At 54.5% G+C, this 23,491-nt stretch overlaps 4 protein-coding genes across 4 annotated transcripts; 2 read left to right on the forward strand and 2 right to left on the reverse strand.

Annotated features, from left to right (window-relative positions):
* Positions 1 to 2,841: 2,841 nt before the first annotated feature.
* On the forward strand, positions 2,842 to 4,329 carry NCS54_00438600 (Zn(2)-C6 fungal-type domain-containing protein; the record flags this gene model as incomplete). Its single annotated transcript, XM_053149925.1, has 2 exons — positions 2,842 to 3,471; positions 3,523 to 4,329. The coding sequence occupies 2 exons, from the start codon at positions 2,842 to 2,844 to the stop codon at positions 4,327 to 4,329; spliced, it is 1,437 nt and encodes a 478-aa protein (XP_053005900.1).
* Positions 4,330 to 12,515: 8,186 nt separating this feature from the next.
* On the forward strand, positions 12,516 to 13,904 carry NCS54_00438700 (APH domain-containing protein; the record flags this gene model as incomplete). The annotated part of the gene is made up of 2 exons (XM_053149926.1): positions 12,516 to 12,802; positions 12,851 to 13,904. 2 exons carry the CDS (start codon positions 12,516 to 12,518, stop codon positions 13,902 to 13,904), a joined length of 1,341 nt encoding a protein of 446 aa, XP_053005901.1.
* A 2,307-nt stretch (positions 13,905 to 16,211) lies between these two features.
* NCS54_00438800 (Hypothetical protein) lies at positions 16,212 to 17,974 on the reverse strand (the record flags this gene model as incomplete). Its single annotated transcript, XM_053149927.1, has 3 exons — positions 16,212 to 17,412; positions 17,465 to 17,718; positions 17,780 to 17,974. 3 exons carry the CDS (start codon positions 17,972 to 17,974, stop codon positions 16,212 to 16,214), a joined length of 1,650 nt encoding a protein of 549 aa, XP_053005902.1.
* A 3,714-nt stretch (positions 17,975 to 21,688) lies between these two features.
* Positions 21,689 to 23,489, reverse strand: NCS54_00438900 (GAT domain-containing protein; the record flags this gene model as incomplete). The annotated part of the gene is made up of 5 exons (XM_053149928.1): positions 21,689 to 22,642; positions 22,696 to 23,070; positions 23,131 to 23,163; positions 23,223 to 23,320; positions 23,414 to 23,489. 5 exons carry the CDS (start codon positions 23,487 to 23,489, stop codon positions 21,689 to 21,691), a joined length of 1,536 nt encoding a protein of 511 aa, XP_053005903.1.
* Between the last annotated feature and the right edge of the window lie 2 nt (positions 23,490 to 23,491).

The raw sequence follows: 23,491 nt of genomic DNA on the forward strand, positions 1-23,491 counted from the left end.
ACCAGGCTGCTGGACAGTACCCCCGGCCCTGGCCTGGCCTGACATACTCTCCCATACCGCTGGGACAGACCAAACACGCCAAAATCAGAAAACCCCTCCAACACAACCAACAACCATTCAAACAGTCGCACTCACACGCCCCTCCTCCTCGTCCTCCTCGTTTGCTTTCTGTCGTCTTTTGGGTCCTTTTCTTCCGCCCCTCTGCCGCGCTGCGCTCTCCTCATCTCTCCATCTCTCTCCCTCCCCGCCATCTCCTCCACCCTCCTCCGTCCTCAAGACCGCTTCCGATCTCTCTTCCGCCGATATTTTAGGTATGTCTTTGTGTGTGTGATGTGTGTTTTGTTGTTGTTGCTGCTGTTCCGATCCATCCCTCCCTCCAACTCTCCCATTGCTTGGTCCTGGCGTCTGTCTTGTTTCGGGAAACATCGACTTGTCAGCAATTGGCGGCGTGGCTATTGCTGACCGAGCCGGCGGGCGGCGAGCGGCGAGAGGCGAGCGAAACTCATGGCACCTGAGCCAACACGGGTACGGCCACGGGAATTAAACCTTGGCTTGCCGCGCCCTTGCTGTTGAGTTCTCTGCCTTGCTGTCTTTGTCTCGTTCAAGTCTCATCTTGATCGAGCTTTGCGCCGTCCCTTGGTCTCTACTGGTGCCTGCGCTGTTGCTTTCACCTTGACTCAAACCATCCTTCAGTTGTCTCCGAGCCGGGTTAGTTTAGGTTTCGGTGTATGGCTTGAGTGAGAGAGGCTTCACCGAGCGTATCACCAACCACCCTAACCTGGCAGAGAAGCACATTGTTGCGGTGGAGAGAGCACGTTTCGGGCCGCCAACAACACACGATAGTTGGCCGGGCCAGAGCGTAGAGGAGGTACTGGGCGGTCAACAGACGACAATCGCCCGTGCAGATGCGAGTGAGAGACAAGAGGCACGGGGCGATACGAAACCAACCATCAGAGGGAGGGATGCGCCGTCCTCAATGAGTTCTGATCGATCGAAAGAGTTCTTCATGCTTCAGCAAAAAAAGTCTAACACGATTGTTGAGTAGAGCCTATTCATACCCGCTGGGTCTCGCGGAGTCTCACGCATTCGCCCTGCCTGATCGCATTTCTGGTCTTTGAACCTCTCAGATATAAAGTCACCTCTGTCTGACGTAGTCCTCGACACGGAGCCAGTACCTCTCGACCACAGGGCCAACAGCTTTGCACGCCATCCGACTATCCACGAGAAGGCTCCTTTCTCTCTCTTTGCTCCCTACCAAGACACTCAACACTGGTGGTCTTGCTCAAGGCGCCGTCTGCCTTGAATCAGCAACCTGGTTCACGGAGATCTACAAGGCCAATCGCTGCCAATCCGCCTGAAGCGAGTTGATTCCTCGAGCCTAAGAGTCCCCAGTAAGGCTTCATTCCGGCCCGTACATCGAGCCACAACTGCTACTGCTACTGCTGCTATCTGGTACGTGCTGGCTTCTAGTCGGTCGCTTCATCTCCCGTCCCGTCCTTTGACCTTCCTTCTACTTTGACGCCAGAGATGATGCCCTGGTCCCTGCTCCGTGCTTCGTTTCCTTCCGCTGGAGTTCCTCCCCCGGCTCCCTGGCTGCCTAGTAGCAAGCCGGTTGTCTCTTTTTTTTCTTCCTTCTTCCTCGCCCCAACTCGATTTGCCTTGCCTTACCCCCCTTTGGCGGCGGCGGCGCACGCTACGCTACTTGCTGGGTTCTGGTGCTAGTTAGCAGGCCTGGGTTTCTTGGTGCTAGCTGGGGCCGGCTACCTGGGAACGGCACGACACCGGCCCATCCGTCCCATTTACATTCCCGCCATCGTCTCCGCCACTTGCCCACTCTAAACTTCCATCCTTCGGCAGCCCTCGCACATACCTCTGCTAGACTCGCACCCCCCCTTTTCTGCCCTTCCCTTCCCTTGGATCTCCACTTTCCCTTCATGTCGCTCGCTGCCAGTGCCAGTGCCAGACCAGACGTAGGCAGGCCGTAGGCATAGTTAGTTCCTACCCTACCTTCCTTGCCTTCCAATGTCTTTTGCTTCCAACACATCCCTCTCTCTTTTTCATCCTTTCTCTCCTCTTCCGCTTCTCCTCTGTTCTGCAACTCGCCTCCGAGGGCCAGCGTCTTGTTTTTAACTGTGCATCTATAGGTAGGGCGTTGTCGTAGTCGTCGTCGTCGTCGTCGCCGCCGCAGACAAGACGGACAGACACAGACACAGACACCTCGCTCTCTACTGCCCGCCTTCGCTTGGGCTCGCTTCACCTGCTTGCTCGTCAAGGAGCATTTCTCTCTCCTCAGCTGACTATTTCCGCACCCCCAAGCCCGACAGAAGGGAAGGGCCCAGAGTGTCCCCCCCCTCCATCACCCCCAGCCCCGGTCCTCAATCCACAATCCCCAAAAACCCCAGGCTCCATTTACGGTTGGCGGTTCCTGGTTCCTCCCACGGACGGCGTGGATCAGATCGGAGGTTCTTTCCATCCCTCGCTATAACTGTCGGCCTGTCCCGCCGCTCTCTTCCCGCCCGCGTCAGAGACAACTCACCCTGCGCCTCTCGGGAATCAAGCCTCAGGCATTGCGGTCCTAAGACTTCTGGAATCCGCTGTCATCTCCCGCCGAGACATTCATTCTTGACTCGTGAGCCTCGGCCACTCCGACGACACTTCAAGAAGGGCGTTGTCCACGCCAATTGCTGCGCTGCGCTGCTCTGCTCCGCTCCCTCTCGAGTCTTGTCCACCGCCAAATGCTCTGTCGCAGCCTGACCATCCACATCTCTCCATCCAACGCACCTGGTTCAATCCCAGTCAACCACACTCGCCCGTCAGCGGCCCCTTGCGCCTCAACATAGCATGGCCGACGACAGCTACCGGCAAGACTATCATCAGCAAAGCCGTCCAGACGAGAGCCAATCTCAACCTCAGTCGCATTACCCTCCTCCCCCAGAAACCGCCCAGCGCCCTCCCGACGCTCACCCGGCCACCATGGCTGCTTCTGTTACTCTCCCATCCATTCACGACCCGCGCAGTTACGGCCCGCCGGCTGCAGCACCACCTCGAGGCTACCCTAGTGATCCGCGATATGCGTCTCCCAACGCTGTCAACGGTTATCCGCCTCCCGGCGGGCAGCAGCCTCCACCTGGCCAGCAGCAGCAACCGTATCTCCCGCCTCTGCAGCCGCAATCTGACCCGCGTTCATCGGCCTATCCTCCTCCCCCACAGGACCAGCGAGGTGGCTACTACGATGATCGCCGCCCTGCCTATGGGCAAGAGCCTTACCCCCAGGATCCCTACTACGCCCATTCTTACTATCGACAACCGCCGCCTGGCCCCCCACCGCCAAATGGTCACCAGAACTATCGTAACCTCGCTGGCGGCGTTTACGAGTACCCTCAAGTTGGACCTGGCAACCCTCCCCAATTGACCCAAGCCGCGCCTCGCCAGCGTACCTCGATTGCGTGTCGATATTGCCGCAAGAGAAAGGTCGGTGTGGAAAACGTATGTAGCGGTGCGCGTGTGACTAACTATCTATAGATCCGATGCAGCGGCTATCAGAGCGCTCCTGGTGGCAAGTGTCAGAACTGTGCTAGAATGAACCAAGAATGCATTTTCCAGCCAGTCTCTTCTTCGAGCTCGACCGCGTTCATCCCAGTCTCTGCAGTCCCCGGAGGTGTTCCTCCTGGCACTCAGCTGTTTGGAGCATATGGCCAACCCCTGGCGCCAGGCACCGTCCCACCTCCGCCTCAGCAACCCCCTCCCCCAACTTACCAGCAGCATCCGAATGCTCCCCCTCCGGCAAACTACTATGCGCCTGTTCAATCACCGACAGAATCGTTCTCTTCCTACGGAGACGCAAGAACCGACGATGGAAGCCAAGTTGCCGGACGCCGCCGCCGCAGGACCTCGGAGGAGCAGGAGGAGGGTTATCGACTGCCTCCACCACGCAGCGCATTGGAGGAGGACCCACGAAGAAGGTCTCCGGCCGAATTCTCGAACCACAGCAGCCCGGGTGGAATTGGATACCCGCCGTACGGCGGCCCGAGACAGAGCCCTCGTAACCCAACAAGCGGCACCCTACCCCAGCCTGCGACGAGCGGAGGCTACGCTGCTTCCGCACCCGGTGGCCGCTCTCCCACAGGCCAGAACGGCTCCAGTGGCGCGTCGACTCCTGCGAGACAGGGACAGCAACAGCAACAGGGGCAGCAGCAGCAGAGCGGGAACCAGTCGATTATGAGCCTCAGCAACTTGGTGGAGCAGAATGACATCGACAAGACTATGATCGAGCGATTGAATCGACCTTTGCCAGGACAGCCAGGAGGACGACGAGACGCCAGCCGTTGACGAGATGGCCAAGGATAGGTTGACGCTGCCGGACAGGTCAACAGGGAGGATCGAAGCCGCCTGACGACGCCTAGCGACGAGGCCCTCGGTTACTGCTGGATGGCTGCCGACAAGCTGATGACGATTGTTTTGCTTTTTATACCCTTTTCAATTCCAAAGCACGCTCATGTTCTCACTGGAAGGGAAGCGACAGGAGCGTGACCAAAAAGATAAGACGGAAAAACTGAACGGGAAACTTGAGGACGATACAGGACAAGAGGTCATGGCCTAGAGAAAGACGCGAGTTTGGCAACGAACAATCCCCTTTCCTTGAATGGTTCGGTTCCCAGGTTGCACGGGTTGACTTTGGCTTGATTTTGCCGATTTTCTCAGTTGCTTGCTTGCTTGCTTGCTTGATTTCCTGTCGAGTTTGGTTTCTTCGTTTCTTTGGGTGGTTGATGATTTTTTTGTCCGAAAAGCAGTGGCTGCAAAGCCGCCGCAATGTTGTAATCGGTCGGTCACTTTGTGTTTCCAGGAAAGACGGATAGCCTCACGGCACCATACGGTTCTGTTTTGTTTTGATGCCCTCGGAATGCCCTTTGTACGTTGCACCCATTTGATTTTCCGGCTTCTCTTGTCGCCCTCGGGGGCGATGATGGGCTCAGTTTTGTGTTTTTACCGAGGCTTGGATGGTTGTGTTTCTTGACTATGAGGTCAGGCGAGTCGCGCAAGCGAAACAGAAAAGCAGCTCAAGGGACGGTCAGGGACTGGAGCGCGACTGGAAGAAACAGCTACGGAAGCTATGCTATGGATGGATGATTGGGAACTGGATGGGAAAGGAAAAGAAAAGGGAAAAGGCAGCGGGAGCACGGGGACGGGTGGCTTTGTTGAAGTTTTGTGCTGTGTTATTCGAGTCGAATTTTTGTCTAGTGTAATCGAGATCTTGATCAGCCAGAAAAAAAGCATTGCTACGCGTGTCGACCAGGACTTGAAGCTATCGTGAACAACAGGTGAAGCTGGAGCTGGAGCTAGGGACGCAGTATGGCTGGCTGGGAGTAGGTTGTCAGGGTGGAGGGTGTGAGAGTAGTTGATATCAAGGGTGTGATTGGCTGCATGCACGATCAATGGTGTCTATTTTTTTTCTTATTGTTTTGATTTTCTCTTGGTTTATTATTATTACCTTTTTTTTCTTTTTCCATTTGGCAGTGAATGGCTCGATCTCCAGCCGTCAACTGGCCGGAGGAGATGGAGAGAGTCGGACGAATGGTATCCAATGAATGGCTCGAGGTTGGGAAGCACAACCAACAGACCAGAAGAAGCACAGCGAAGGGAGGGGGAGGAGAGGGAGGGGAGGGGCGCTACAGAGAGGCAGAAGCAGGGGTGTTGGTGGCCATGAGGACGGACGATTCCAGGGTTGGACAAGGGCCCTGAAAGAAGAGGGGAACGAACAGAGTGAGAGAGGAGAAGGGGGCAAGCTACGCACGCAAGGCCAGGATGGAAAAAGAGGGTCAGGGACCAGGGCAGACCCAGGGCAAGCCAGGGCCTCTACAGTAGGGGGTGAGGGTCCACGCAAGGTCGTCATGTGTCACCCGAAGACTCCCGGCGGCTGCGCGGCAGATACCGTGGTGAGATTTGCAGGGGTAGGGATGGTACAAGAGAGTACAGTACGAGCAATTGAGAGTGTTTAGGTATGTCAATAGGCAGGGGGCACGACAGGAGAGGAGAGGAGAAACAAGAGTCGACGTGGTAATGGAAGCGGGAAGGGCGTCTATTGTTGCTGCTTGTCGCGCATGCGCTGGTTGAGCTAGCACGTATGTATCAGTCCGGTTCAGGCCAACAAGACGTCGAGAAGCATCTGGACGGCGACATTCAAGATGGGGCGGGCGGCTCGGGAGGGGGCGTGGCAGGGAGAAAGAAGATGAAGGAAAGAATCCACATGGCCTGGCCGTCCGTGGTGCCAACTAGGCAGCACGTAGTAGCAGTACGGTACGGATGGAGAGGACGGGATGAAAAGGCGGGAGGAGAGAGCCTAGGCCAACGACTACTAGCTACCTTAGTTCGATGAGATGGAGGCAATACACTACTCTGGCTAGAGGAGACAATAGCTGAAGGCTGGCTGGCTGAAAGAGACTCTTATTAACTACTCGGGTGTCAATACAAGCCATGACGGGCATTGTCAAGCGCCCCATGTCAAGACCAGGTCGAGGCGGACGATTAGGTTGAAGTACTGCATACACTCTCCCCCCCCTGGAGCTTTTTCCTTGGATGGAATTCCATTTCCAACGTCTTTTTTTTTGTGGCTCTCGCGCCGCGTGCACTCCGGCGCCCCGTGGTGGATGGTCCCGGGGCCCGCCCTGCCAGTTGAACACTGTACATACATTCGTAGAGAAGAATGGAATGTTGGTCCTCGAGGGGGCGTGTGAGCGTGAGTGTTGGGCTCGTTTGCGTCCAAGAGAGGGAGGGGAGACAACAGGGGACAGCGCAGGACGGGAGAGGCACATGACCTGGAGTCAATGTGTTCAAGCGAGACAATGTCTTTGGGGGAGGGGAGGCTGGGCTGGGCTGGGCTGGGTGGTTGTTGTTGGTCTGAGCTGAAGATTTTGGACAAGGTTGTTATTGTTGCTTGACTTGAGTTGACTTGTCCCTTGTTGGTACTGTACCCTTTGGGGATGTCAATGAACACGGCACGGTTGGGCTTGGGATTTAATCAACTTGAGGGTTATTGACCTGCGAGAGTCGTTCGACGGACGGCTGTACCGCAACTAGATGAAAAAAAAAAAAAAACGTGCTGGATGAAGAGGGGATGTCTTGCTTTACTTGGAGTGCAGCATGGCAGACAGGTACTGTACTGTAGGTACCAAAGGTAATTAACAAGAGACCTTCGCCTCAGGTGCGAGCCGTAGCCGTAGATTGCCGCTACAACACCACATCTAGTCAAGTAGTAGGTAGGTGTGCATTGGCCCGAGCGGGTGTAAGCTTGAAGCCCGAGCTTAGCAACCTGACCAAGATGGTTCAAAGTCACTGTCTACAGAGAGGGAGAATCAACCAGAGACCCTCTTGCAGTCGTGTTTTTCTTGGTCTCCTCGATCCCGATCCTGGCAGCTGCTCCCGTCTCCTTTTCTCCTCCTTAGCCCCTCCCTTGCTTGTGATGCATCACAATCCCAGGGACCCGTTTCCCAACGGCGGTGTCTCTGGCGTGTAGCTTAGGGCAGGGCAAGGGTTTAGTCGTACGCCGCCGTTGCTTTCAGAAAGAGTCCGGTATTAACAACAAATAGGGAGGCACGCGAAACAAGGGGAGGAGGGGGGCCGGGCCTGATCTGGCGGCCGGCGCCGCGATGAGGGGGAGGAGCCTCTTTTTCCCTTTTAGCGAGGGAGGCACCATGCAAGTGAGAGCCAGGCAGAACAAACGGCGGGAGGGGGGTGTGCGTGGAAGTGTGAGAGAGGCGGTAAGGTTTTTTTTTCCTCCTCTCTCTCGCCTGGGCTTGGCGGACGAGACGGGCGCTATTGGAGAGGAGGAAAGACTGGTTTGACAAGAGACGAGATGAAGAAGGGAATGGCCTGTGGTGGATTGTTGCTTGCTGCGTGCAACTCTGTTGGTTGGGCATGAAGGGGGTGGTGACAAGTTTCGAGTTGGTCCATGTAAGTGATGCTTCAGCCATCAATCAGGATTGGGCGGCGACAAGTTGGTTGGTCGCGATGTGATTGTTCAACTCAGGCCATGTTTGCCTTTTAGTTCCAATTGATGCAGATACGCCAGGCGAGGCTGGCGAGAAAAGTAGCAGCGGCATCAACGGCAAGGCCAGCGCTGACAGTCTGGAGGTGTTATGCATGACTCGAACTGGCTGTTGGGCAGCATTGACTCGGCGAGAGCCTTGTAATCTGACATGTTAATCTTTCACCACAGTATCACATGCGCTGCGGACACGATGAACAAGAAAAAAAAGGGGGGGGATAGGAAGGATTAGTTTCTGGTGATTGTTGGGTGAATTGAACCTGGAGCGAAAAGGGGGAATGCTAGACAGTATTGGCGGTGAAGATTTTTTCCTCTGACGCGGAAGACGATAGAGTTAAGGCAGACGGGAGCCGCAGAAGCGAAACTATGCTCCAGAGTAGAGTTCCTGGGGTGCAGCACAGCCCGATGGCATTTCCGTTCCCGTGTGTCATCCAGAAGGTTGATAATCAAAGTAGGCGAGGCATTTGATGAGCGGACATTCAGGCAACCAGGAGCGGTGGGAGAAAGCTCGCAATGTTTCTCCAAAAAGGTCCGACTTGTGATTAGAGACTTTGGAAGAAAAAAATGAACGGCAGAATTTGTGCCGAGATATTGTCTCTCCTGTAGAGAGCCGTGTCGAAAAACGAAAAAAAAAAAAAAAAAAACATGACCGGAAAAGGGGGGCGTGGTTCTGTCTCTGATCTACGAATGCCAATTGATGACGGGAGGGAAACAAGGGAGAGAGAAAAGGCAGAATTTGAATCAGGGACTAGGCATCGTCCCGACGGGAGCGGGAGCGCCTTCCGAAACATTTTGGCATGAAGGGAGGGAGAGACAATTGTCTTAGACAAGTGAGGCGAGGCTTTGGAACTCGAGAGATTGGGCGGTGCCTGAAACCAGCTGCTGGAATGCGGAAGGGGTATGGCATGCTACGGTAGATATCATCGTGGGAGTGTATCGTAGCTGGGTAAGGTATGGAGATGATATGAAGATGACTTGGAAAAAAGGGGGGTGGTTTCGGTAGTTTGCTACGACTATCGTGATGACCTACTCTTTGGTGTTTTCCCCCCTCAAACACCACACTTTGCCTATCACCAGATCGCGCGCCCCCTTCCCCACGCCGAGACGCCTCTAAATCGAAAGCACTGGAATGTAGATCTCGATACGGGGAGTCGATTAACCTCATCGGAGAGGCGCGGAGTTTGCGCGGGCCTTTCCCACATGCCCGGAAATCGAAGTGCAAGTCTAGAAGCTATCTCTACACCCTCGATCTAGGCCAGATGCTCGGGACGCATCGAAAGCCTCAGCTCGCCCTGTCTCCCTTTGATCAGATCTAGACGGGGCGTGGGTTTACTAGAGGACAGAAACACTAACGCCTATTGACCCGCGCCGTCTTGTCTTGCTTTCTTTCTCTATTTTGCTATTCTCTCCCGATGGCGGTTCAGCTGGACAGGGAACGGACGACGACGACGACGTGTGCCGTGCTTGTGGATCTCTCTTCCGTGTCGAGACCGCAAACGGCTTTTCGAGGCGCTGGAATGCAGGTGACGTCGAAGAAAGCCCTTAAGCGAGGTTTCAAGGTTTTGCTGTTTGTTTTTGTTTTTGGCGATGGCTTCGCTTTCGTTTCTCGGGGAGACCGAACACACGGGATCGAGAACGGGGGGCGGTGGGACCTTTTCGGAAAACGAAATAGGAAAGAAAAGAGCGGGAAGAAGTTATGATGATGTTGTTGATGATGATGATGGGAGAGGGAGGATGGAAGGTGCGAATGTTGGAACCTTCCCGCTTCCGGGGGACGGGACGTCACGGGATGACGGGCTACTCCTGCTCTAGAGGAAGGAACCAACACCACGGGTAAAGTTGACTACTGGCAACTCCCATTCCCTCCTTTAAACCTTGAATTCTTTCATGCATCCCAAGAAAGACGCGTCCTCGTTGATCAAACTCCCCGCCTCTCTCGGCATCACCGTCTTTCGTTCTCGACTTCCCCTTACTACTTCCGGCAGAAGGAGGAAGGGGGGAAGCCCGTCTACCATCCCAAAGCCCAATCTCGTGGATCACACGAGGCAGAAGAACAAAGGAGAAACTACCAAAAACTGATCTATTCTGTGGACTTTGGCGCCACTGGCTATTTTGCCTTTTGTTGTGTCGTCTCTTGGCCTTCTAGCGCTGATCATTTGACGGACTTGGAGAGGGAAAGTATTGTCCTCAGCTCCTTTGACACTCCTCCCGCGTTCCTGTTGTACTCGTTGCGAAAGTTCGTACATGGCATATACATCCCTGAGCAACTCTGGCTTCAAACACGGAAGTTGTCGTTGGAAGTGTGGGCGGGACGTTCCGAGTCGGCCGTTGTGCACCCTCCTGCGCCAGGGACGACCTCGGGTAGTCGACGACATCATCGGCAGTTTGATGATTGGGCTCGTTGAAGTATCGGCGAGTTGTGGCTTTGTTTGCGTATACTTTGGACTCTGATCATGATCACGATGCTAACAGGTAGAGTTTGAACGTTTAGAACCGGTATTCGATCTTCGAAGCACCTACCGAGTCTGCTTGGAGCGTTAGATGACCTGTTGAGAGGAACATGGCCAAGTTGGCTGGTTCTGTCGCGAATACCTTCCAAGAGCCATCACTCGAGTGCCCCCTGCGCCACCGAAATGATATACTTCGACCCAAGTCTTCGAACGAACGGGGGCGACCCCGAAACGAACGATGTGTACAGGGGCTAAAAGAATAGCAGAGTAGCTACTTTGCTATACAAGAGCAGGAGCATGAAGAAACGAGACATGGGGGAGGCCGGAAGAGTTGTTCAGAGCTGGCCGTTGGCCTGTCTTTCTCCTTTGGCGTCGTTGGATTTCGACTTAGACAGTCATTGCACACGGCTATCTAAGCGAACTGGACCCTTGGCCTTGTCTAGTGACAAGCTTTCGACAATTCGAGTTGCGGACAAGCCCAGCAGGACATGGTCTAAGTGCCAATACTACTGAGCTGCTTGTTATCGTCGAGCTACATTCATAAACAACGAGTGTTGTGCCTGTTCAGGAGTGGTTGTTGCCGCTCATGCATGGCATAGTTAGAAGTTGGCCGGTTGTTGCTGGCCTATATGGGCTCCACATTTGCAGCTGAGCAATCAACTTTTGGTGCTGCTTCATAGTTGAAGCTGGATCTGGTCGAAGGGGTCTGAAGAAGCCGGTATGATCGCTTTTGGGCCGTTGGAACGGGCTCTGGCAGCGAGCCTTCCCTTCTGTCGCCTTTGCTGTTGCAAGGCGCGAAGAGAATGAGTGACTGAGAGGCTCTAGAGCATGCCCACGTGGTCTGGCGTCTTGCTGGGGCTATCCCGAGGCACAATATAGTCAATAGAGCTATGATCCAAGTGCCCGTCTATATTGCTGCTTGTTAGCAGCTTCTTTAGACCAACATCACTCGCTCTATTCTTCGCATGGCTCTCAGATCTACCGTCTACTACTATTCCTTTGTTTGATTCTTCTGGTCCACTACTGGTCCGTCTGGCTCCGGCCAAATTCACAGTGAGGCCCCAAACCCACCTTGCTCCCCCCTGCAACTCGCAACACTCACCAAGAGACTGCGCTGGTGGTATCTGGGTGTTCGAGCTCGTTACAGCGTCAACTCGTCGCCCTTGTCTCGTTGCGCTCCCCAGGTTCCCACTTTGGCACATCTCGCTTGAGCCATTCCTCGTCGCCTCAAAGAGGCTAATGCAGGCAGGGCAGCGGTTGGGCCGGGCCGGGGTCCGGGGAGGGAGACGCTCCACACTGTGTGAGGAGTCAGGATCTGGGTAGGGACGACGGGATCGTTTCCGGGCCCAAAAGATGTTGGATTTGCGACTTGTTTTGGAGCCTGGACGTTGGCGAGGGTCGAGGCTGAGCCTGTCGGCCGTGATGCATCGTGAGGGTTGGAAAGGCCCAGCATTTGCGGGAGAGAGGGACGGGAAGGGCCGCGCGGGTGGGAAGGGATGGACCAACAGGCGACAGGGGTTTAGCCTTAGTACGAACGAGCTACGCGAGCAGATGGAGCCAGGAGTTTATCGGGGGTTAAGGGGAGGGGAGAGGCCTGACACTGTCTGTGTTGGGAGAGTTGATGGCTTCTTGTGTGGTCAAGCGACTGTTCAACTTGGAGTCGTCAACTCTGCTTATTGGGATGTTATCTGTGTTACACATGGATCATCTGCTTCGCCTGGTCATTCTCTAGCCAACATGGCCATCGTCGTCAGCCAACCCCCTTCCCTGGATATCTTGACGCTGATCAGTTGAGGCATCGTGTTCACATCCAGACCTTCGTTCAAGGACACTGTCTTGTTACACAGAATCAAGCCGAGCCTTGCTAAGCAGCAAATCTCGTATTCACAGGCTCTTGATAAGCCAATCACGGTTTTGCGGGCAAACTCGATTCCGACTCTGCATGCGCCCGAGAGGAGAGCTGAAGCTGAAGCTGAAGATGGCCGCCGATCAACCCATCTTGCCTTCTGCATCGCTTTCTCCAAATGGTCGACCTCATAGCCCAAGACCGCCTCCAGAAGGAGCGCGACAGCTTCATCGAGACGATTGACGAGTCTGCGATCCGGCGACTCGCGAGCTCGTATCACGACGGCGATGACTGCGGCTTCTTCCAGCCGCCCAAGTGCGGGCGCTTCATCATGTCCTACTACGTGCGCTTCCCCAACGGCGACTCGTGGGTAGTGCGCGTACCGATATCACCATGCCTGGCCTTTGACGCCCAGCAGTTGGTCGAGAGAGAGGTGGTGACGATGCAGTTGAGAGCTCCCATCGAGTTACCCCCCTTATGAGACCATAGTTTAACGGATGGGTCTTGTGGCAGCTTGGTGTCTCAAACGACGATACCGATCCCTAGGGTTATAGCACCGAATATCGATGACGAAGACGATGCTGATATCCCCTCCTTTGTCATCCTCGAGTACGTCGAGGGCACGCCGCTCTCGGACGTGAGAATTCAGGGCCTTTCGGTCGAGAAGCGGACTACTCTGTACCAAGGCCTGGCCGACATATACCTGCAGCTGCGAAGACTCACGTTTTCAGAGATTGGAGTTCTCGCCTTGTCTGAGGAAGACGAGGTCGACGTCCTCCAAGGTCCTGTCTCGGTAGAGTTCAACTTGCAGCAGCTGGCAGGCCTACAGCCCTCGCGCGTACGAGAGGTCCGCGGCCCTCGAGGCCCTGTACGCACAGCTACGGAGTACGTGTCGCTACTGCTGGCCATGGCGTGGAACACCTTCTACAGCAGCCCTGCTGTGACCCAAGACCACGACGACGCCGAGCAGACCCTGTACTACCTGTACCAGTTCGACCGCTTCGTGCGCTATCGGTGGTTCGACAAGAGTCTGGACCGCGAGCCCTTTGTGCTCTGCCACGGTGACCTTGTTGACCGAAACATCATTGTCGACGATGATATGCGCATCGTTGCCGTCTTGGGCTGGGAATGGAGTCGTGTCGTGCCTCTGCAGCTATTCAATCCTCCTCTGTGGCTCGTCAGCAACTCCCCAGAGCTCCTCGCTTCGCGTCAGTTTTATGAATACCACGTCGAGGAGCTTGATAAATTCATCACCATACTGCGACAGCGAGAGCAGGCTCACTTTGACGGCTCCCAACTTGCCGACGAGTGGCAGGGCATCCACAGAAACGGCGGGCTCCTCGTGGCAGAGGCCCTGGAGAAGATGGATCTCGAGATCATCTTTTACTTTGGGTTTCGGTTCTGCGACGACTCGCAGGTGCCGGTTGACCTCGTGCGGCAGTTCATGGAGGATAGCCCGGCGAGGGCTGACATCGTGGCTAACAAGGTTCGCGAGGGAGAGCTGTATGATCTGGAGTGTCAGAATTTGAGGCTGGGGGAGTATTCGGTGGATGTTAACCTCGAGTGAGGTGTTTCTGGGAGATGTGAGGATTTTGTCTTTTCTGTTCGCTAGGCTGGGCTGGGTCGTTGTTTGGCTATTGGAGGTGTGGCATGTTTGCTGGAACCGCGAGATGGAAGCTTTTATTTGGAGAATGGGATGAGAGGGAGTTTGTGCAGGCTTGACAATGATGGACACTGCCAGGGGCGATCTCGGAGGTAAACCCGCCGGCTTTTGAGCCAAGATACCGGGGCTATACTCTCCGAGGAAGAGGAATTGGCGTGGCTTGGGATTCTGGGGTGCCTGGATAGGTTGTTGCTTGTCGTGCTGGTTTTTCCTATTTCTGGCTGCTGCTTGATAGTTGTTAGGTAGTTTGTTCTTTGGGTCATGGGCAATGAGTTCAGCGAGCATCATAGGTAGGTAGATCAAGAGGTGGATGGATAGGCGTGGACACGTCGGAGTATTGGGACAGCAAGGTTTAAGAGTGAAAATGGGCATGGAGGAGATGATGGTGATGATGGAGGGCAGGACAAAATGGCAAAGGTGAGAGGTTGAAGAGGCGAGGAGGTGAAAGGAGGTTCCCTCTCCAGCTCAAAGTTGAGCTCAACACCCATCTACCTTTCCTATCGTTAAGGATGCGAAGTACGGCAGAGGATGTATTGTTTCAAGGACCAGAAGGGTACGACTGATTCGAGTCAAGGGGGGCAGGCATGCATCGATCACAAGGAATCACACTCGTTGTGCCTGACAAGATGGTCTCGGTAGGAGATGGGAGCAGATACTGGACATGCCAGCTCGAAAGGTTGATGCACATTCATAGCCTAGGTAGAACTTAGCATAAGAATAAAACAAATAGTTAGAAGGCATTCCACAACATAGTGATTGCGGTTGTAGAAAGAGTGACCAGAGACTGATCACCTTGGTGTCAGGAAGGCGGCGAGGAGGCGATACCAGAACAATATCATGGAAGTTACGTGCATGTGCCGCGGTCGGGATGAGTTCCATGGCACAGAAACTGACTGACAAGTGTCATAAATGGGCCAAGATCGAGGAGCTTGAGAAGGTCGCAGGTTATGTGGCATCCCTGGTACTGGCCCAAGCAATGATCTGGTGGCTCGTTCTCTCCAAGGAGGATCATGGGATTAACAGCCAAACGGCGGGACTTTCAAGTTGCTTCAAAGTAGCATTAAATAGACTGGGAGGAGTATCAAATACAATATTGTTCACTGAAGCTACCGCTCTGCCAAACCCCCATATTATGAACTGGCGGTACAGTGTGGATGGTGCTGTCGTGGTGCCTGCGGGATGTGAGCTCGGTGAGGCTTAACTGTCTACTTGGCCGTGGGCATCATTACGCGGCAAATGGCTCAATTCGCAATATATGTGAATTTATGGTGCATAATGGCCTCGAGTAATTTGATGGATCCCATATCCTACTTTGAAGTCATCTTGACCTGGTGCAAGGGCCATATTTGTCTGGACAGATCGGATCAGGCTATGTATGTCCCAGGGAGTGGATGTTCCGGAACAATACCATCGCTCTGAGCCCACCCTTGACGAATTATCATCATCGTCTCTTGATATTTTTATACAATGGAAATTCTAGAGCAGGGTAGAGGGACTCAAGGGAGAGAATAGTTATCACAGAGCCTCCTCTAAACATTTATTCAGCCTCTTCGCTAAATGACGACCCGGACAGCCCTCGACCCCAAGTCCTCTGAAAAGAAACCTCACCCTCTACTACCCCCTCATCTGCCTGCTTCGTCAAACACAGACACGGAGATAGGCCTTTCCTCATGCTCTGTGGTGACCCCTTGCGAGGAGCTTGTGGCCTGAAGAACGGGCGAGCCTTGATCCCCTTGGCTAAGAGGGGTAGACGGCTACGAGGCACCAAAGGTAGGCAACAAGTCAATCATGTCGGACAAGTTCAACTTCGACTTCAACATCAACCAGAGCGCAGCGGCGTGGGCCGTTCAATCTTCCAGTACATGTTGATCGTGAATCATCCATCTCATATCCATTCTATCCGTTGCGTATACATTGATAAATCTCGTGCGTTGGATTAATTCTAGAAGCCATGAACCCGACCTTGTCCATGCTCCTCGCTCGGGTTCAGTGCTTGCTAGCCCGTTGCCGTCAGCCTCACAGCTGCCCAACACCAAGTATCATGCTGTTAGCCCGACAGAGGTCCAAGCTCTGACACGACTCGTGACGGCTCGTTACGTGCAATGGATCATCGTGAGGTTGCTTTCATGCCTGTTTTCGACCCGCTACCGTCTCGTTACTGCCATCGTCGGGGAGTGTCAATGCATTGAGGAATTGACCGATCTGAAACCATCATGGAATTGGACTTCCCCCGCGGCTTGTGTTCTCCACGCACATCTCCTCCCGTACCGCGATATTCCCGGTCCAAGCATCGTTCTCGAGGACGAAGCATCTTTCGGCGTAGATGCCCATCTCGTTCTGTCGTCGCCATGCGCTGCTTAGTCTCCGAACCATAACACGCCTCCAGCCCCCGACATTAATGGTAACCTGCTTCCAAGAGACGGAAGAATTCATCGCATGCTTGCCTTGAATGAGAAGTCGGAAAGTTTCCATCGCTGCTTCGTAGTCATAGTCGTTCCCGGGAGCGATATCTTCAAAAGGTTGGACGACTGTTTGGACGTGAAGGGTCAGGGTGTGGAGCGCTGGGAAAGCACAAACTGCTCGCAGGAACGCAGTCGCATTGCACATTCTCACGTCCATGTCGAGTTCAAGCGTGTGAACGGATTGCAGCCGTTGCGAGAGCATCGCCAAGTCGTTTGGCAGCAAGGTCGGGCATCTTTCGTCATCTTCGGAGAACCCAGTGTGATCCCGGAATCGGAACACCCGTAATGAGCGCTGATGCTTTATGATGGCATCTAGTGGAAAGAGCTTGGTGTGGCAGGTAATATCCAAAACCTCGAGTGCCCGAATGTGATTCTTGATGAGTAGATAAAGTCCAGCTGTGGCATCTTCTCTCTTGTCCGGTAGGTGAGCGCTGTAGTCTTCAACGTGCAGTGAGTGTAGCTTCGCAAAGTCCTTGAAAGACACAGATCTCAGAAAGTGAAAGACGGGCACAGAGACCAGTTCAAGGGACTCTATCCGGGAAAAGTCCCAGTGTTTCCGAACATCCTCTGCCGCATGGTTCCAGTCGTATGATCGTAGGCGCAGGTTGGTGAAGGCAGGCATGCGGTCTCTCGGTAGAAAGTTGAAGCATGTGCCCTGTCCGCGGTCCTCATAGTGGAATGTCCTAAGTTGTGAAGCCTGGACAAGAAGACTCTTCAAAGAGCTAAGTCGAGTAGACAAAGCTGGAGTCGGGTTGGCTAGCCTCAAAGTCGTCAGATGCTTTGCGGGAATGGCTTCCGTGAAGACCTCTCCCAGGTTGCTGTCAAAGTTTCGCATGGGCAAGTCCTCAACATGGAGTTTGGTGTCCCTGAACTTGCTGTCATTCGAGCTAAGAAGATCAGAAGGCAGCCACATGCCAGCAGCGTGAATGTCGCCGTCGATGTATTGCCAGCTGCCGGCGAACTTGTTAGCGGGAAGTGAAGTTGCAGGGACGATGTCAGTACCGTATGGAGCTCAACCTCCTGATACATGATAACACCTTTGAGATTCCATCGGGGTCTAGGTTGCTTGGAACGACAACATGGTTTGTGTGAAGAGAAATGTGATCAAAGACATTGGGATATTGTTGCTCAGCGTCTGGAGCGACGAGATGCTCGTTCAAAGTCAGGAAGCGGTAGGCCGTAGGTGTGGCTATGGCATCGAGCCTCTTTGAGATTAGACGCACAGACAAGACGGACCGCGTATCAATATCCCGAAGCTAAAGGGAGCTATTAGTGAGGGGCTCTCACATGGAAACAGGGGTCTGTAAGAGTCTATACCTGTTCAAAGATGAGGACCAGGAGCTCCGAGCTGAGGCGGTTGAAGGAGGAATTCAGAGAAGAAGTCAGTCTGGATGGAGCGGCCATACGTCGAGGAGTGCTGAAGGAACACGAGAAGCGAGCAGATGTTGGAGGATTGGGGTAGGAGAGGGTAATGGAAGGTGTTGAGAGCATGAGTTCGGTTGAAGAGGGCATGGTTAATTAAAAAATGACCAGTCAAGGTAATAAAGAAGCAACGGAATAGTTGTGGGCAAAGAAGAGGAGGGACCCAGTGTATGTATAAGTCGACTGGTGGTGGGTAGACCGCGTGTAAACTCTCTTGCTCATGGATGACACTAGCCTTCTTGGGGACAAAGTAACGAAGGATCGAAGACGGTCAAGCTCAATGCGGGAGGAGAAGCGGCGTGGCTCTCGAAGAAGTGGAGGGCCGTATTATCAATGCAGTTCCAAGGCGACGGAACTATAGCAGGGTTGGTTGCTAGGATGGACGGGCAAGCCAAAGTCGGGACGAGTGGAGTGCTATCTGACAGGGTTATGTACATGTACTGTCCAGCCTAGGATAATGTAGGAACAAGGACGGGTATGTATGCATGCCCGTCAACCAGGCTGTGAGCAGCTGGGGCGTGGGATGGGATGAAATGGGAGCAGGGGACTGAAACGAGAGAAGAGAGTGAGGGAGCATTGGCATCTCACGGAGCAGACATGAACCAAGCCAGGTAGATGAAGGGAGAAGCTCTGACTCTCGAGCACCACCCACGTCGGTCCGTCTTGGGGTAACCCAACGAACAGACGGACGACCTGAGGGAGCCTCGAGCCTTGTGGAGATGACGGAGCCGCCCAAGCCAAGGGGACCAAGATCGGGTAGGCAAGGATGAGTTGTCTGTGGAGAGAGGCTAAGGCGAAGCCACGGAGTGCAGATGAAGAAGCCAGGGTTCCAGGTGGGGAGATGACGGAGGAGACTCAGCTGCTAGGAGGATATGAGACCGAGGAAAGGTTAACGGGTCTGGACGAATCGAGAGGCAAGGGCAGAGACATGGTGTGTAAAACGACATCAAGTACAGGGAAAAGAGTCGTGTGATAGTGCGGCGCGAGGCGTCTCTGTCTGTATGTCTGTATGTATGGGAGAGGAGGAGGATGCGAGACAGCCGGTCATGGCGTTGAGAAAAGAGACATTTTCGTCAAGTCCATGTAATCCTCAGCCTCAGGTGTCTTGGACACCCAGGATGACCATCCATCCATCCTGTCCATGTCCATGACGGGCGGGGGGCGGGGGCGGCAGGAGAAATAAGACGACCGTGATATCTCGTGTTGGTAGAGGTTGGCGTCGACGTCAACGACCAAGATGCCGCCAGATCCAACAGCCGACCCAGTCCAAAGTCAAATCTCGCCCACCGACAGATAGATCGACTGTGGCAGCGCACCGAGTTCTGGTGCATGGACGCGGTGCGCGGACGAGTCCTCGATCTGGCTATTGGCCTCGCACACGCACACACACAGGAGTTAGGCCCTTCAATCTCATGGCCCGTAGTAAGTTCTGATAGACGATTCGCAAGAATCTCCCAAAACGGGAAACTGGGTCCAACTCTGAAGGGAACCGTCGCCCCTCATGGCGTCTTTCTCCGGAGCCAATCGCCCGTGTCAGAACGCCCGCGGCGGCCGGGGGTGTCAGTCAATCGCATTTCTGCCAGGCTGGACCCATGTCCTTCCTTCTTTGATGTCTTGCGGTGCGGTGCGGTGCGCCAACAGACGGACATGGCAACGGTTGCGGATCCCCGGGCCTCTGGTTCTGCAGCGTGCATAGCCGCTGCTTGTTCGGTCTGGCGGTGGGTGGACGGGCATCTCTCCGTCGCCGATGGATGGATTCTTGAACGCCGTTCTGGGTCCGTCCGGGCAGCGGATCCTTGACCTATACTGTACAAGCTGGGTTCTTTCCATGATCTGAGCTGTGGCTTCTCCGCTGATGATGCTGTATGTTGTTTAGCCTGAGATGCAGCTTGCCAAAAGCGACAATGTTCAATATCCCGTGAGATTTGGTCCAGGTCATGTGAGGAGGGTTTCGTGTCTGTTGGCTCAGACCTCGTCCGTGTTGTTCTGGAAGGAAGCATGGGCAGCACCTGTGCTTTCCTATTCGGGGTGTTCCTTTGACACCTTCAACGTCACCATCAGACACCACCAACTTGCATAATTCATCCTCACTATGAAGCATTAATCAACTCTTGCACTAGAGCTTACTCTATCTATGCCGGTCCATATGATCATTTGCTTGCACCGTTTTGTTTTGAGGCCAGCCATGCGGGTCAGTTCTTCACTCTGCACCCACCAAACAAGAGCTCCAAGTCTTGGGCTGAACTCTGCAACCTACAACCGTTGTTCCTACATCTCGTATCCCCTCAATGGCGGGGCAGAAGGGACCACAACGAGATTTGTGAAGCAGACGACAAGTCAAACCCCGTCACCTTGCACCGGCATGTCTGCGTGTCCCCCATCACGTACTCGAAGCTGAGCTTGCGGCTGCTGTGTCACTCGCCAAACGCTGTGCGACGACATGTACTGGTCACCACGAGCCATGCCGACGCAGATTACCAACATGTGGGATGGGATGAGGTTGAAAAAAGTGTCCAGGGGGTTGTTCTTCCAAGCGGCAAACGCCGTCCAGTCGCAACTTGTCAACCTGCTAGTTTAGGCTTGCGATTGTGGATTTTCCCAATGGTAAAATGCGACTGGCTCAGCAGAGCTGCTGATGGTTGCATTAGGCCCAAGTGCGAAGTCCAGGTGCCTTGCAACGGACGGGAATTGCATGCAAACTCACCAATACGAAAACAAGAACTCGATGCCGCGTTATACCCAAACCCGTTAGATATCCCGACTGCTTGTCCCAGCCGACGATCGTTTCCAGCACCTTGGGACCGTACCGCACCTGGAGGTGGGTGGGCAGCCTCTCCCATGTGCTCCCCCCCTCTGTCGCCGCCCGAGCCCTTTTTCTCTGTTTCGTTTTGTTTCGTGTCGTATCGTATCGTTTCGACCTGTCTTGCCTCGAGGGACAACTTGCTCGTGTGCCTCAGGCCTGTCTTAGGACCGCCTGATGTTTCTCATCCATGGCAAGGTAGGTCTCGGCCCGGCTTGTGCTACTTACTGTGAAGCAGAGGAGCAGCCTGTCTGTCCTTACTAATAAGACGTCGACCACGCCGTCGAATCCGAGACTTGCAGCTGCGGTGAGCCATAACCAGATATGCAAGGCCTCCTTGTCCCTTGCCCAACGTTCCGGCCCTTACCGTCGACTGAATTCGAGCCCCAGCCCGCTGGATCATGGGCCACACGGCGTCTACACACAAGATCATGAGAGTAACCACACCTTCATGTGATCCCAGCATCAGCCGAGGGGAATGAATCACCGCTCGTTGGTCGCGTTGGCGCCATGGCCTCGACCGTTGTGACTGTGCGGCCACCGGACGCGGTGAGCTGAAGGTTGGCCTTTCCGCCATGACCCCTGAAGGAGATTCAAACTCTGGTGGGCAATGCATCGAGTATTACGATTCCTGCTACAACCTCGGAGACATCAGCGGCAAGCTCGACAAAGACTAAGACAAGCAGAGCAGAAAAAAGTGACAGAGGGGCCGATGCCCACACCTTGAACATGGTTAAGGGTAGAGTAACAATACAACTCAAAGAGAACGCTATGGGAATCTGCCCTTTCGCCGCGCCAGCCGCCCATTTCATGCATATACGAGAATACAACGAGTCGATCCAATCCATTATCCCTCTTTTCTCATTTGTGTTTTCTTGTCTCCTTGGGTCGAGCAACCCAGGTTGCTGCCCATGGATCATGGAAGACAACCTCAGGGATGCAATGCAAACAGAGCCGCCTGCATCTTGAAATACCGTCCATCACGCTAAGATTGAGACCCCCGACTAATATCGATACAAGGGCTGTTTGTTTGTAGGCGCACTATCGCGGGGCGCATCATAGATATCGTCGTCGTCCGAGACTTCGTCCACCCGCGGTCGTGGGGGGTTTTGGCTTGTAGGAGCCGGGCTCTGAGCCGGCACTCCACCGTGCATCTGCACCTTGCCCACGGCGCTGTCTTGGCGACCGAGATAGCTATCAGTCGGCTGGAAGCCGGGATGGAAGGGTTCAAAGGCGAGGCGCTGGTCTAGGTAATCGTTTGTCGTGCTGGGACCGGCGTGACTCGACGAACCGCCTGGTTGGGGGTCTGCGAAGGGGTTCTCAAGAGACTCGTCGGGCTGTTTGCTCGAGCTTGCCTCTCCAGCCCTTGGAGGTGGACCAGGGGGCGGTGTGTAAGATTCCGTCTCTTTGCCCTTGCCACTCACGTTGGCGTTGTGATCCGGGTATGGGTAGCCGCCAGATCCTGATCCTGACGGTGAGGCGTGGTCGCTGAAATGGTTGTTGGAGCCATTGGTCTGGGGTTGAGGAGAAACTGCGGGCGAATCGGTTCGTTCTCCAAGGCCCATCTGCTTCCTGGCGTTGAGAACAGCCCTCTTGTGCTGGTTCAATGCCGTCTGCAGCTGCTCGTTGGTGTCGATGAGGCTCTCCATGGTGTCGTTGTCAGGGGTCGGGTTCTCGGACACCATATAACCCTGGATACTTCGGGAAGCGCTCGAACAGCGGTCGGCAAACTCCTTGATGAGCTCGTTGTTGAGGATCTCGGTGGGAGGCGTGTTCATGACGACTTGCTCGAGGAGCTTGGCCGATGTTCGGGCCTCCTCGAGTCGGCTAGCCAGTTCTACGGGATCAGGCAGCGCCCTATTTGTGTGGTGTCTCGCAAAGTAGTTTTGCGAGTGCGGGTTAACAGGAGGGGTGTTGTATGCCCCTGGAGGTCCCATCATCTGCTGAGGTGGTTGTCCCTGGCAAACCATGTTAGTCTTGATCTTTCCTAGAGGCGCATTAAGAGGCATACTCCGAAATCCTTATAAGCCCTCTCCTTTTCCTTTTTCCACATGGTGACCAGAATCACCAGGTTCTCGTCATCCATCTTGGTGCGCTCAAAGTCGTCCAGTGTCTCCATCAGGATCTGGCGCACACTGGGGTCGCGCACACCCCTGAGCAGCGCGCGAGTTGTGTCGGCAAATTTTTGGTCGAAATTGCGAGTAAAGGTCGAGCCAGGGTTATCGGTCAAGATGCGCATGAGCATGACGGCGTTGTACTGCCACGCAGGTCGTGAAATGTAGTCCTTGGACATGTACTTGCGGATGAGGCGCGCGCATTCCGTGGCAGCGCCCGGGGAGGACTCGGCGGCATCGACGATCGGAGGGAGGAAGAGGACTTCATCGCTCTGTTGCGCAGCGTGTTAGCGGATTGGAGGTTTGACGGAGCTTCCGGTGCGCATGCTTACCTTGCTGGTGCCTCCAGACTCGCAGAATGCTTTCTAAGCTCTGGTCAGCGACGGCCAGAATGGACGATATGGGCGGCGCGCTCGTAACATACTACACTGTTGTGAGCCGTGGCCTCGGGGGTTGCGGCTGGTGTTGTGCCACTGGGTGGTGCTCCGGAGCCGGAGGGTCCGTCAGAGGTGCCTGTAGATGCTCCATCCCATTAGCCGTTTTATTCTATGGTGTTTTGTGTCCGGAACGTTTGGGGTTTCGCCGTGATGCGCGCAAGCACGGGAAGAAACGTACGGTTGGAAACGTTGCTCGCTTTCCTCCTAATGCTGCCGAGCATCTTATTCACGCCGAGGCCCTTGAGAGACTTCATGG

Source organism: Fusarium falciforme, chromosome 3 (assembly GCF_026873545.1).
Source record: "Fusarium falciforme chromosome 3, complete sequence".
Taxonomy (NCBI): domain Eukaryota; kingdom Fungi; phylum Ascomycota; class Sordariomycetes; order Hypocreales; family Nectriaceae; genus Fusarium; species Fusarium falciforme.